This window comes from Anser anser (genome assembly GCF_964211835.1).
Source record: "Anser anser genome assembly, chromosome: Z".
Taxonomy (NCBI): Eukaryota; Metazoa; Chordata; class Aves; order Anseriformes; family Anatidae; genus Anser; species Anser anser.
The window spans coordinates 64,647,972-64,662,589 of record NC_139723.1 but is presented as its reverse complement, the minus strand read 5'-3'; the positions used below and the strand labels follow the sequence as shown (position 1 = coordinate 64,662,589).

The following is a 14,618-nucleotide window of genomic DNA, read 5'->3' as shown; positions in this document are numbered from 1 at the left end:
TGACTGAAATAGAACTTGTCTAAACACATGTTTAGGACTGTGTAAATAAATGCAAACAGCCTTGCAGCTGAAACCTGCGGTGTGCCACAAGGGACAAACAGTATGTTTTTGCCTCTCACCCTTGAAATCTGACAATCTGGCGATTGCCTCAAATTAATTTGTGCCATCCTCATTGGAAACATAACAGTGTTTAAATTGTGTTTCACTTGCCTGCGCTTTCTTTGGAAACAGAAATGAGGAAATGTTGGATTGTGAGGGCACATGGATATGAATGACTGGGAGAAAATTTGCGTTAACAGAGGAGAAAGATGATGTTTTGTGAAGTGGAAATGGGAAAGAAAATAGCATTAGGAAGAACTGAAAGGAGAAACCTATATTACTTAGTGTAACTCCAGTTTCCTTTTCTTCCACAGAGGAAGTGAGGGATTCTAGTCGCTTTTCAGTTTGATTCTCCAAAGTGAAAAGTTTTTCATGAGGTTCAACATGATATTTAAAGAGAGGTTATAGTTTAAAAAATAAATTAATTCAGGAGAGTTGAATATCCTTTGTTACAAAGAAAGTCAGACTTCATGGTCATGCTACTCTCTCTTCTGGCCTACGAATCTGTCTCTTGCATTGTTTGTTTTTCATTGCCTTGTCTCCCTCTTGTGGAACTGGAGTTTTGGTCAGTATGAGCTTCTCCCTTCTTCATTGCCTGAAGTACAGCTCTTATCTTGCAACTGAAATTGGTAATGGGTAAGTTTGAGCCATTGACCTGATGTTACAGCTACATTTTGAGCTGGAGACATGGAGAGACAGGGAAGGAGAAACACTTGCAGTTGATGTGACCAACTGATAAAAAATGACTTTTTTTTCTTAACATAGTTGGAGATCTGAGAGAAATGTAGCTTAGTGAGAATACTCAAATTTTCTCAGTGCTTATAAGTGTAAAATAATAATGCATTTCCATCATATGAAGACAAGTTGAGAAGGGCAAATGCAGCAGCCTCTTTTTTTCTCAGTTCTTCATATAAGGTGTATACTTAGTATGTTATCCTTTCAGCAATCCTTCATTTTTGTTCCAAATGTTTTTGCCCCTAGCAGGTTTTACTACTGTGAAATGTACACGGACTGCTTCTCAAAGTGATGCAATCTGACAGGAAATCAATATTTTTTTCATACTAGATTTAAGGTTGTGATTGTCATAATCCTCATCTTAAACTGTTAATAGGTGAATACTAACCTTGATTTTTATCTCTATTTATATCCTTTAGTAAGAAATGTACTTTTCACTTTGTCCCTGCTTGCTGCTCTCTAAAAGTGGTTTGAAACAGAAAGAGAATACATGTATGTTAGAATTGGTTATCTGCAGGTGCACCTGTGTACTTGAAGTAAAACATGGATATTCCTACAGATGGATTCTGTTGTTGCGTGGTAGTGTCTTCCACCGAGTTAGACTTTTGACTGAAAAATTCTTTAAAAATTATCTAATTGGGATGCTAGTTTTAGGTAAGGTAATCCCCTGTTTTTTGAAGCATTAAGTTCAATTACACAAATAAAGGCTGGAACGGAATCATTGCCATTTGCTGAATGTTTGCGGTGTGGATACTGAAGTCATCTCTGTGTTCAGCTTTAGTTTGTTCACAGTTTCTGGCAGTCTGACTTAACTTTTTGTGCTTTTGGTTTTGTAAGGAGAGGAGCATGCTCTGCCTTTGAATCTTATGGTGTGTAGGCTCCCTAATTTTTTTTAAGTGAGACCAGGTGAGGATTCCCAGCTGGAAAATGTGTAGGTGTGTTTATGGGGATGTTTCTCTGGATGTTTTGTGTTGGACAAGGCTTCCTCTTGTAAATCTGCGGGTGTGTGCAGTGATTGATTACTTTTGAACATAAAACGCAATCTCGCTCAGTTACCAGGTTCTTAAATCTTGAATTTTGGGGGATGTCTGTAACGACATAGCCCGGCGGGCTGTGACACCACGGCTCATCCTGTGAGGAAAAAACCCCAATCCAACGGTTTGTTTAGCCCGGCTCGGCACCCGGCCGTGGGGCGGGCAGCCCTGTGTCCTGTGGCCGCTCCCGCAGGGCGGTGGCGGGGGGGGGGGGGGTAATTTAATTTAATTTAATTTAATTTTACTGTGTTTAGGCGGCTCGGGCTGGCCGGTTGCGGGGCCGGGCCCGCCCGAAGTTGCCGGGCTGCACACCTCGGCGGGCCCACGTGACCGGGCGCGGCCAATGGGCGCCGCCGTGATGTCAGCGGCCGGGCGCTGCGGGGATGCGGAGCGGCGCGGGGGGCTCGGGGCAGTCCGGCGCGGCCGGGCGGCGGAGCGGCGCCATGGACGAGCCGGGCCTCCTGCGGCGGCGGGGGCTGCAGGTAGGGGCGGCGGCGGCGGCCCGGGCCGCAACTTGCCCGCACCTGCCGCGGGGGAGCGGGGCGGGGCGGGGCGGGGATGGGGGGGGGGGGGCTCAGCGCACACCTGTGGGCGCGCAGCGGAGCGGGGCTGCGAGCCGTTACGGCCGTTGGGGCTGCGTGAGGGGAGGGCTGGGGACGGGGGCAGCGGGGGAGGCGGTGACGGGACGGGACGGAGGACAGGGGGGAGAAGGAGAAGGGGGGGGTAGATTTTATTTTATTTAATTATTTTTCACTAATTTCGGATTGCCGGCCCTTCTGTGTCAGACTTGGTTAAAAAAAATAAAAATAAAAAAATACCGGCACATAACGGTTCGCCGTCCGCCGTCGCCCTCCGTGAGTGACTTTTTATTTATTTATTTTATTTATTTATTTATTTATTTTCCGCCGGCGTCGAGTCGAAAAAGTGGAGAAGAGAAAAGGAGGCGGTCTGCCCGGAGCCGAGCGGGTCGGGCCGGGCCGGGCCGTGCCGTGCCGGCATCCCGCGTCCCCGAGCCGCCGCCCGGCCGCCCGCCCTGCCGCGCCGCCCCAAAGTACATGGCCCTCGCCCATTGTTTCGCGAGCCCCTTCGCTCGAGTCACTCCGGGCGATGAATGTACTTCCTCTCTTTTGTTTTCCTTCACATCCGCAGCGTTTCAATGGGAGGAGGGGGAGAAGGGGAGCCTCCCCGTGTTTGGGATCGCCGCTCCCAAGCAGCGTGAAGCGGCGCAGAGCGCCCGGAGCGCACCGAGCTCGCAAAGTTGCGCGCCCCTCGGAAATACGCCCTCCTTTCCGCTCGGTGCTCTCAGCTCCGTGCTGGTCGGATCTGTCAGAGGGGTGCTGAAGTGAAATCCGTAGACCGCCGTGTTAGGTAGCTTAGGCGCATCTGTTGGGACTCGGGGGCCTCTTAGTGCTACGAGAATGTCAGCTTTTCTTTAACTTCCCATGTGACAGCATTTGTCTGTGGAGAGTGAATAACTTTTTTCATAAAAAAAAAAAAACAGTTTTTGAGACTTGACTCCTTCAGATCCTAAATCCTTTCTCTTAGTTGATGGTGCAGTGGAGAGGGGACTCTCAGCTGCAGTTTGGGACTCTCTATGACAGCTTTTAAAAGGATTTAAAAGTTTTGAGAGGCAGATCTTACAGTGATACCGGATTTCCTTCTCCTAAACCTTGTTTAATCCATTGAGTAGTGTAAACCGGATTTCTGCCTTTTGACAAGAATTGAACAGCAGTCTGTACTGCTTCAGGGGTAACATAAAAACCTTGATGTGAAAGCCTATTGTTGAGTTCTGCAAACACTGCTGTTGAGTTGATTTTTTTCCCTCATCTGTAACTTTAATCGAGTAATTTTGGATGAATACCATGAATATTTAACAGAATGCTTTGCTTACTCCTGCACATGCTTAGCTAGCTCTTCATTTAACAGTATTTAAAGCTATATCATGAATAATCTGAGTGCAAGAAAGACCCCATTCACACATGCACTGCATGCAGTAATAATTTTTAAAGATGTGTACCTCATGGTTGTCATTTGAGTCTGGTTCTAGGGTAGAAAAAAATAACCAGCTGTCAAAAGTGACCAACTTGACATGCTGCCATCTAGAAAAAGAGGGCAAGGGAGAGATCCTATTTACACTCAAATTTCATCTACTAGTCCTTTCACTGAATCTGTTTTCCTATTGTCCTCTCACTCCTCTTCTGTTCCTCTTTTTTTCACCTTTATCTGTTCGTTCAGTTAGCCTAGAGACTAGTATGATGAATTTCCGAGCTGGAAAGCAGATCATATGACACGACACAGAATGTAGTCCCAGTTTAATTCTTCTTAGTAAATACTGATTAGATGAAGTCCCTGAGTTGGACTCTTGACTGACATTTGCCCTTCTTTATAGTACAAGCCAAAGTAATGGATTTGTTACTTTATAGTATTAGTAGCGTGTATTCTTACTGTTTAAAAGAAAAAAAAAAGTTGAATCTTCTGGCAGTATATTGTTCTGTGGAAGTATCGCATGTCTTTTGCCACTTCTTTTTAATATGTTGCTGATATTTTCCTTTAAAGCTGTCAAGAATATTCAGAACAGGATTAAAAAAAAGGCTTCTGGATTAAGACTATTCAGAAGTAGTTGTGGTCAGCTAACTTTACTTCATATGACTCTGTCACTTCTAAAGGTTAGAAACAGAACTGCTAAAGCAGATAAATCTGCTTAAAAGCTGTGTGCTTGCTTAGTTGAAGGTACGTGTAAATTCTGAGTTCTGCAAAGTGTGTTTTTTTAATATAATCTAGCCATATAGTGAGAAACAGTACATACTTAAAAGCTGAATTTGTTCAATTTCTATTTTTTCTGTTTGTGCACAGTTTGCTTCAAAGCTTGGTTTACAGGACACACAAACCATTTCCTTTTAGATGGGAACCTGATGTAGTTGTGTTTGATGCCATGTACCATCATGCTGTGTTTAAAAAAAGCCAGGAAGCAGCTTGAATTGAGTCTCAAAATGTAAGCTGTAAGTAAATATGTAGACTTGGGTAAATCTTGTTTTGTGTTGATATGTGTAAGGTTTTTGTGGTGTTTAGGCTTCTAATAGAGAATCTGAGCCCTTCATTTGTTACATCCTGAGTACGTATACCTATTTCATTTTACAAGAACATCTTTCTTTTAATGTCTAGTTACTTGTTCTGGTGATGTTCATAGAAAAACAAAATCTTCTGAATGCAGAGATCTGTAGTATGTATTCCTTTACAGTGAGCAGATTCTAGGTAATGGCTTCTTAAGCTTTAACTACAGGAAAAACAAAAACCTTTATTTGAAAGAAAAGCCAGGAGAAAATTGATCTTCAACTTCTGCAATGTTAAATATAATTTTGTATGGATTGAAATAAGCATCTCTTAAAAAAAAAAAAAAAAAAAGGGCAGCTATATACTTGCATATTCTGCATCACAGATCTTGATTATGTCCTGCTAAAAGCTTATTTCTGCTTTCTTCCATGAGTTTGTCTGGTAGCCGTTGATCTAAAGCAGTATGTTTCAGATTGCCTTAAACAACAGCTCCAAGCCCCTGTGAAGGTGGCTACAGGTAACATGCAGCTCCTTTCTTCGGTGAGAGGGATGTGGGAGTGTGGGAGAAATCTTACTGCCAGATGCAGCTTCAATCACATTTCTAGAGCTGACGAAGGTTTCTCTTTGTTGAACAGATGAGTTGGATGTTTCAGGCCTTCCCTTTTCCTTTTGCTAATTTCAGTTTTGCCTCTAAGTGGCTGGTAAGCAGTGTCTTGTAAATCTTGAGGTAGTAACATGAGATTTTTTTATTAGACTTTTAGAGAAATTGACCAACTGCAAACATATCAGCTATATGTGAAACCGCTCAAATGTCAAAGAAAACACTGCATTTATTTGTTTTATTGTCTACAGCTATATTTTTTCTGTAAATGCTGGAAAATTTTGCAGGCTTCTTTCAATTTGGGACGGTTGTATTGCATAAAGTTTGCATAGTTAATATTGTATATGACATGGAAAAATTCCAGTTGTAAATCTTCTAATACTCTACTTCATGCATTGATTTTTTGGGTGGGTGAGTTGAAATGAATTTCATCCTTACATTCAGAGTCGTTGCGGTAGAGATGGAAACAGGCAGTGTAAATGAAAACGTGGTATAAATGCAGAGTTGCTATTTTTGTGGAACTGGTGAGTCAATTTATGCGAATTCCACGTTCTTTCTGGAAAACACGGCAAGGAGCACAGTGACTGTGGCCTTGACTATTCCTTTCCTCCACCTCCAAAACAGGAAAACAGTTGTCTTTTATAGACACTTTGAAATATTGTGTATAGTGCCTAGACCTTTGCAAAAAGTAAAACCTTAAAGTTTTTCTCCAGGTTCTTGCTTATTGGCTCTTCTAAAAATACGTTCTGAGAAATCTAACAGAAGGGTAATGATTTCTTAGGAAAAACGACCTCTGTGGCTCCTAAACAGATGTGATTTTCTGGATTTAAGAGGCTTCATGAAAATAATTCTTTCTGACTGAAATATTGAAAGATGACGTGAAGAAGGGTCAGCTGGCAAGCTGTGCTCTGGAAGAGAAGGAAGGAAATATCATTTAGACTGTAACTGCCTCTTGAATGCTGTTCATGATAGGGAATGTGTTCTTGGGGTAGTCTGCTGAGGAAAAAATGGTGATGAAAGCTGAAGACTTTCGTCTCTTTCTCTTCAGTCTGCAACAGAAAATTATTATAGATGAGGTTCTGGAAGGATTCTTCATATTCTTCACTGATTTTGATGCAGTGTGTATGTTCTTCATCCTGCTAGATGTGAGGAGTTGTGTAGTTGAGAATCAGATCTGATTCACCAGCTCTGTCTCTCGGTGAGCATGTGCAAGAGTGGTGAAAGATTGAAGAAAAACCACACCACCACCAACAAAACAAAAACAAAGAGACCCCCCACAACTTTTCAATTTGCATTTTCACATAGATTCAGATTAGTTGAGGGGAAGGCAGGATGGACGTCTTCTGGTGTTGTGTGGGAATAGCTTCGTGACTGCACTCTGCATTCATCCTCCACTTTTTGTTTCTATCCAGTCCTGTCTAACACTGCTTACTGAGGGGTTGCTGCTCTGCAAAGTAATGCTCAGAACAACTTAAATTGTGACACTTCTTCGTTTTATGTGGTGTTTGCATGAGCATCGCTGTAATCACAGATGTATAATGTATATTTTTTTGGTATATTGGTAAATTATTTTTTTTCCCCTGATAGAGCCATCTTTATTTTTAAGTTATTGCAGGTAGCTTTATAGAAAGCAGGGCATCTTAGGTCTATTTTGGTGATGTGTACAGGTTGGAGTAGACGTTTTATTTGCTTAAATAGTGGTAGGCGGTGATAGTTGCTGTTAGAAAGCAAAGACCAACCTTCTGAGAGAGAGGACTCTGGTGTAAAGAATGCTTTTCCTTTCTTCATTAGCTGTCACTTTTGTGGGTCCAAAAGAGTGTACAATCTCTTGATCAGTTAATTTACCTCTATTTTCCAGGCATTCATGCATTGTTACACATTTGTCAGGTCTTCCTACAGGCCTTGTGTCAGACATATTTTGCTATTCTTCGAGCTGTGAAAGCTTCTCTGAAGGGGTTAACCTTTTCTACTGTCTTTCCTTCTCTTAGTATTGTGGTCACTTTATTTCAGGGTTTAAAATAAATAAAGCTGCTTGCATTTGGAGCTAAAATAATTGGCATGGGGCCAGCTTGGTGTCTGTAGCCCATATCACACTTCTCTCTAATGCCTTTTGATAATTGCAATAACATTTCTTGATAATGTCTGCAGTATGTCACAAAGCTGACTGACTGTTTTGTGTTAGGTTTGGAATGCAAAGCATAAACTTAATGTTCCTTCATGTAAAATACTTCAGTGAGCTACGAAGTGGAATCCATAATGATTAGAACTGAGCTTGGTCGTGTTCTACGGGTCATAAAGGAAACCAGTTTGGGAGTCCTCTATGCACTGGTTAGCCCCTGCTTCTGAGTCACTTAGCTTACCCCCAAAATCTGTAGTGTTGTTTTTTGTTTGTTTTTTCCCAGCAACTTTAGTAATAACAGGGATAGTATCTGCATGAAGGATAGGAACTTCATATTAAAACATTTTTTTCCCAATTCTGTGGTTAGTTCTTAGTTTGACAGACAATTTTAACAAACTCTTTTTTTCTCACTGTCACAGCTAATGAAACCAGTAATTTTCCATGTTGTCTTTCTGAAATTCTTTGTAAGATGCTTAATTTTAGTGTAGTTTCCCATTAAAATTTTCTGATGCCACTTTGTGTCATGTTTGATATAATGATTTCTCATATTTGTTTCTACCTGTTGATGCACTATGTTTACTTTAAATTTTAAACTTTCCATTTGAGTTGTGGATTTTTATCAAAATTGCTCACAGACTTTGACGTGCTGTTAATTCCTTTCCCCAATAGATTGAAGCAACTTTTTGCTTAGAGCAGTGCCAGTTGCCCATCTGAATGTTAAAATTGCATAAAAACACAGAAACAATTGTGAAGATCACAAAGCAAAATACTCAAAACTGCAATTTGATAGTTGCTTTTAATTTTCTTTTCTTGGCTTCACTTTGTTCGCTTTAAAATAGCGTTGACTTCTTCCACCACCTTATCTTTACCTCCTATAAGACTAGTAAATCAGAACAGCTTTTTCTATCAACAGCTCATGACCTTTTTAATGTTGTTCGATTCTTAGTTCTCAGCTTCTGCTCTTGTGCTCCTGTTGCTCCTTTGTTCCCCCACCTCTCCATTTAAGTCTCCCTTGACTTTAGGTTTCAAATTTAGCACTCCATGGTGGCATGCAGCAACTGTGATTAGTGCTAGAAAGGATAACTGCACTCAGTGTCTGCTCCTTTGAGAACAGGGGTGCTCTTCAGAGGCGTTAGGTACTGAGCTCCTACAGAACTAGTGTCTACAGAGCAAATTAGAGTAGGTTGTTCTTTTTGAAATTCCTGAGTTTTGTGTATATAGCTGGCTTAGTTTTCATAGGGATATTAAATAATGCTTAGATGGCATGTGGGTATCCTCCCCCGCCAAACTTCAAGACTCTGTCAAAGCAAGGGAACAGGTGTGTTGAAAATTCTGAAAAAATTTTTAATCATTCCTGTCAGAAAGAGATCCAGTTTAGTAGCAGTGTACCAAAAATTAATCCTTGTACATACGCTGTAAAGGAAAAATATCAACAATCAAGCTCAGTAAAATGCTAAAGTAATCAAAAGCATAATCTTACAAAAAGTAGTAAGTGGCCTTAGTTAAAAGATGGGGTAACCATTCCTGTTACCAAACAATGTATGTTTTCCTGGTTTTTATTTTCAGCTCTGTGGAAACTAGTGAATATGCAAAATACCTAGTTTATACAATGCACTACAGTCTAATAATATGTTGTTCTTGAGTTAAACGGCACACTACAATTCTTTTAATAATCTTTTAGCCCTTGAAAACTAGAACTTAAGTGTAGATATTTTTTGTGGATTTAAATAGTCTTGGTGTTATATACAGGTAAAGGATGCTATATCAGAAACGTGTGTGTGTATATAAAAAACAGAAACATATCTGAAGATGCATTTCAACTATTGAAGTTTCTCCTGCTGTCCCACAGTGCAGCTTTTTCTTCTGAGGTGAAAAATAAGGGAGAAGTGGTAAAAAAAAAAAAAAAAAAAAGTGTGTACAGTATGTGTTTGCATTTACTGCTGTTTTGAGATTTTTTTTATTTGGTAATTTTTTTAATGTGTTTTCTCCTTTTGCTTTAAATTATGCCAAAAGGAGGAGGATACCATTTGAGTTGTTCTAAAAAAGCTAGTTGTTCACAAGTTCTGCAGGTACGTTAGGGAATCTAGCAGTCAGAACTTATGTGCAGAAGAACCTGAAAATAATCCCTATTCTCTTATGTTTTCTAAATAAAACACTCACAGGCACAGCTGGAAAATTTGGGTTATGAGTGGAAAATTGATTTTTGGAATCCATTGCCCCTTGTGATCACAGTTTCCTAGTTTTAAATTACTTCAATTTTTTCTCAAGATTTTAGTAAATGTAGAGAACTGCAAGAAAGGAAGGAGTAATATATATACATGTATGTATGTATATATATATACATATATATATTCATATATATATATATATGAAAAATTAGGAACACCAAAATGCTTATGACCCCAGGTAAAACCTATATTTTATGGTACTGTGATTCTTCATTAGTTCATGTGCTGTTTCCTTTTTTTGCTTCTTCAAGCCACAGTTGTGCATGTTTGTGTCTGAACATAAAAAGATGATACTAGTTCAATGTAGATGCAGGGGTAATCAAATATCTTGTGTTGTTAGACTGTATGTCTTGACTGTTGAAGATGATGAATAGCTTCTGACACTTGGGCATGAAGTTGACTAGCATTTTCTTATTTCATCACTTTTTCCTTGAATAGTTTTTTTTTTTTTTGTCTGTAAAGTGCAATTCAGGATTCCCACGGCAAAGTGGTCAAAACCTATATTTTTCGCAGGGTTGGCAGCAGAGGAGATTGGAAATAAAGCCTTTATGTTGTATCACTAGGTAGGGGATGTTACTGCCTTTGTATGCTTTGCTTTGTACCAATGGTAAGAAATGTAACTAACAAGGTTATTTACAGGATGGCCGCAAGAACCTCATTGTGCTTGCTGCTGTTCCTCTGAAGTTAGTAATCTCAGCCTTAGAGAGTGTGCCTGCTAAGCTGGTGACAACTGCTGATTGTGTGTTGACTCATATGTGTTGCATTTCTGAACTTACTTTCTCGAATAGCTCTTGTTTAACTTTCTTGTCTGTTGTCTTAGGACCCTGCATAGATCTTCATCTTTCACCACAGGTTTCTTTCTTGAGTCTTCGTATTTTGGTTTGTTTATGCTGCTTGCCTTTTGCACTGCCAGTAATGCCAACTTCGTTGTTCTGTTGTCTTTTGGCTTTTGTTTATACACCTTCTCTGTAGGTTCTTACTGAAACTACAGATGAAGGCTTGTGTATTTTTCAGCATCTATGACAAGATTGTGGAAGAAGTGATCTCGGTGTCTCTTTTTTATGAAGTATTTTGGGATTTTTAAATAAAATTGTGACAAAACAACCACCTACATTGTGCATGCATTTTATTTTCTCTCCGTCTGTTTCCATGTTATTATTCGTGTGTTTAGGATCGATGTAGTTGTAATGGTTTTTGTAGCACCTTATGCCCCTTGCTTTAATTCAGCAGTAAGAGTGGAACATTCCAGTTAATTTTTTAGCACTACTGCAAACCACAGTAGTGTGTATTTTTTGATTGTCTGTTTCCCCCAAAAGACACCCTCAATTATTTCAGTATTGTTTCTCTCTGATGTAGAGTCTATCTGACAGATCAATACTAAGCTCTTCTGGTGCAAAACCCAGTGAAGCTGGTTAGGCTTATAGGTATGTGAAGCGCATGCTCTTGTCTTTAGGCTCTAACAAGATGCGGGGAGAAATTTCAAGTGCTTCTACATTGATGTGTTTCTGCCAAAGGGCTATTCTAGAAAAAAGATACTGTTTAAAATGCCTATTTTTTTCATATGTGTTCTCTCTAGCGTCACTGAGGAAATGCAGTAATCAATGAGAATCCTGTCAGATATTCATTCTTTCCTTTTTCTCCTTCAAAATACCCCAATGTTCTTTGTTCAAAGAAATACTGTAATGATTATTTGTGTTCAACAGGATGTAGTCCAGGAGATGAGGGCAGTGCCATAACTAGCAGTGCTAATGGGAGAGCATCCGGCAGACTAATGGGTTAGACTGCCAAGCAGTTTGAACAAAACTGTTAGCTGCGTGTTTGTTAGACAAATTAACTTCTTAATTGTTACACAATTAAACTTCTGTGGTCATGCTGCAAGAATTGGGGTACAAGAAGTTACCTCAGATGAGTTACTTTATTTGCCAGTAGTTTCTGTTGCTGGATGGATTAATTAATGCAGGATACAGCCTCTGATTTCAGTTCTCCTTGGGAGATAGTTTTCAAAGGTGTGGTGTGTTCGTTTGTTTGTTTGTTTTTTTTACTGTTTGTAATGAAAGCTAGAATTGTAAAATACTTTTTTTATTGATTTTATTTCTGGTCTTGGCTGTAAGGATTGCCCAGAACACCAGTGTGAGGTTTTTGTCAAATAACTGATGGCACATTACTTCTGTTTTTCTAAATTCTGTCTTTTGATAGAATCTTTCTTATTTATTATGTGCTTGCTGTGCTGTGAGATGGCTCTCTTGAAAGAGTTTTCCTGATGAGCATGTAGAGCTCGGCACAGAGCCTAAGTATTACACTGAAGATCTGAATTGAAGACATTAGAGATCAGCAAGAAATGAACATCTTATTAGTTAAAAAATAAAAAATAAAAAATATAGTAAACATTTCACACTTGCCTGAATCAAAAACTAAAAGGGAAGAACTGTGATAGAATTTGTAATGTGGTCTTGCCTCCACAGTTGGCACACTGTATTGCCTGTTGTCTGAAGACCTCAGTCTATTTTCAAATCACTTATTTCTGTAATTCACACTACTTTGGTGAAGTCATAGAGACTAGGATGAGGGGAGATACTGCGTTTTTGTTACCTCTCACGACAGTGAAAGGCTTGCATACATTCTTGTTTTACACCGTATCATCGGAATGTGAAGTTCAAAGCTTCTGAACCTCTGCTAGAGTAGTTTGGCTCTGCCTAAATTAATCCCTTCGGTTTTGTCATCAGTCTGTCACATTACTGCATGTCACTTTGAGTAATTTGATTTTCAACACTTTATATCTTTTAAGTATTGGTGTGTTATCAGCATCATTTCATTTAAAATTATTAGTTGCTATCCTTTTTCTTTTTAAAAATTAAATGAATACTGTTTTCTTCCTTCTTGTTTCATATAAGTTTTTGAAACAGTCAGCTCTAAAACTGTATGCAGTTTCCATTCTTCCTTGCATATTCTAGCTACCTCTTTCTGCGTATGTAGGACTAAATTATTTTAATGCCTGAAGCTATGGGGAAAAACGCTCTGAATGCCTGTAAAGGCAATACTCCTTTTCCCTTTTTTGTAATAGTGAAAAATTGATTAACCGATCTGCAGCCACAACATTGAAAACTCAGAACGAGTTAACCTTCTGCATTTCCCAAGATCTTTGTTTTACTCCTTCCTGGTGTCTTGTTATCATTGAAATAGGGATAGAATTTCCTTTTCTTTGGCAGTTTGAAGCACAGGGAATTAAGTGATTTGTTCAAGACTGTAAGGCTACTGGTGACCTTGAATTTCCTGATTGTCTCAATACCAAGATCTCATGACCTTAGAACAGGCCATTTTGTTTCATACCGGGTATCACATAATACAGAGGTGTCAAAGTTGTATCTTCCAATACAGTTCAAGAATTTGAAATAGCAAGAAGAAAGGTGGTATGTATGAAAGGGCATGAAAAGGCTATGTAATACCTGGAGAGACCCTACCTAATTACCAATCCTTTTTTGTCAAAAATGTCTGACAGAAGTAGTCTTGGCAGCGTTCAAAGATCTGTTCAATAGGTAACCAATATAAGGAAAACCGTGTATGAAGAAATTTTACTGCTTGTGTAGTATGTTGACTTTCTGCATTGACATAAAACTATTAGAACTAGAACTAGATACTATTACAGGTTGAATGTAATGATACTTGCAATGATGCTTAAGTTTTTAGTAATGTTAGTAAAAGTTTAGACTGTGTTGTGTATCCATCCTGCAATATTTACTGCTTCCTTTGCTACATCCTAAAATTTTCAAGCCATCATAGGCTGAATTGACTTTTGATTATGGTGCCTTGGCTCCTTAGAGGTAATAGGGAAAAAATCAAACTAAACGTATCATATCCTAAAACAAGATTTTTTGCTTTTAGATTACCTATTTGCTGTGTTCCTTTGCTCTTGTATTTTCTCTGTACTCACTACCTTGTTTATGCAGCTCTACTAAAAAGTAGAATAATGGCAGAATGAAAATTTCCTTTGGTGAAGGACTTTGTCTTTTAAAATTTGAGTTTGTATTATGTTGGACCTTAAAAAAAAAAATTATGTATATGTGGAACATTTCAAAATATGCAATGTTGCAGCTTGATATTTTCCCTTTTTTTCATCCAGTCATTAAAACTGTTGTTTTTTGAAGTATTACTATCACAGAAGCATAGAATGGTTTGGGTTGGAAGGGGCCTTAAAGATCACCCCGTTCCAACCCCCTGCCGTGGACAGGGACACCTCCCACCAGACCAGGCTGCCCAAAGCCCCATCCAGCCTGGTCTTCAGCACCTCCAGGGATTGGGCATCCTGTGCCAGTGCCTCACCACCCTCTGAAGAATTTCTTCCTAATGCCTAATCTAAACCTACCCTCTTTTAGTTTGAAGTTATTTGCCCTTGCCCTGTCACTGCACTCCCTGACCAAGAGTCCCTCCCCAGCTTTCCTGTAGGCCCCCTTTAGGCACAGGAAGGCTGCTCTAAGGTCTGCCCAGAGCCTTCTCCAGGCTGAACAGCCCCAAATCCCTCAGCCTGTCTTCATGGGAGAGGTGCTCTAGCACTCGTCTTGTGTGTTAGCACAGTCCCATGTTTCACTTACAAAATGCTGAATGGCAAGTTTCATGATTTTTTGGAACCATTTCAAGATAAAATGTGTTAGAATTAACTCACTTTAGAACCCATTTTATTTTGTTATCTGTTAGGATAGTACCAAAATTCTGTAAGGATAACTATTTCAGAACTTTTCTGGACGGTTATTTTTATC

General features: G+C 39.6%; 1 protein-coding gene across 8 annotated transcripts in view; it reads left to right on the top strand.

Moving 5' to 3' along the window:
- Positions 1–14,618, top strand: part of MAST4 (microtubule associated serine/threonine kinase family member 4) — a 303,813-nt gene that overhangs the window by 95,271 nt on the left and 193,924 nt on the right. Inside the window, exon 1 of one of the 8 annotated variants that reach the window (XM_083816627.1) lies at positions 2,203–2,350. The exons of 3 other annotated variants lie outside the window; for them this stretch is intronic. In XM_083816627.1, the coding sequence (XP_083672753.1) occupies positions 2,252–2,350 (99 nt within the window). In that variant the 5' untranslated portion in view covers positions 2,203–2,251. Of the gene's footprint in view, positions 1–2,202; positions 2,351–14,618 lie in introns of those variants that run through there. 4 more of the 8 variants (XM_083816625.1, XM_083816624.1, XM_083816626.1 and 1 more) reach the window with 4 other exon arrangements.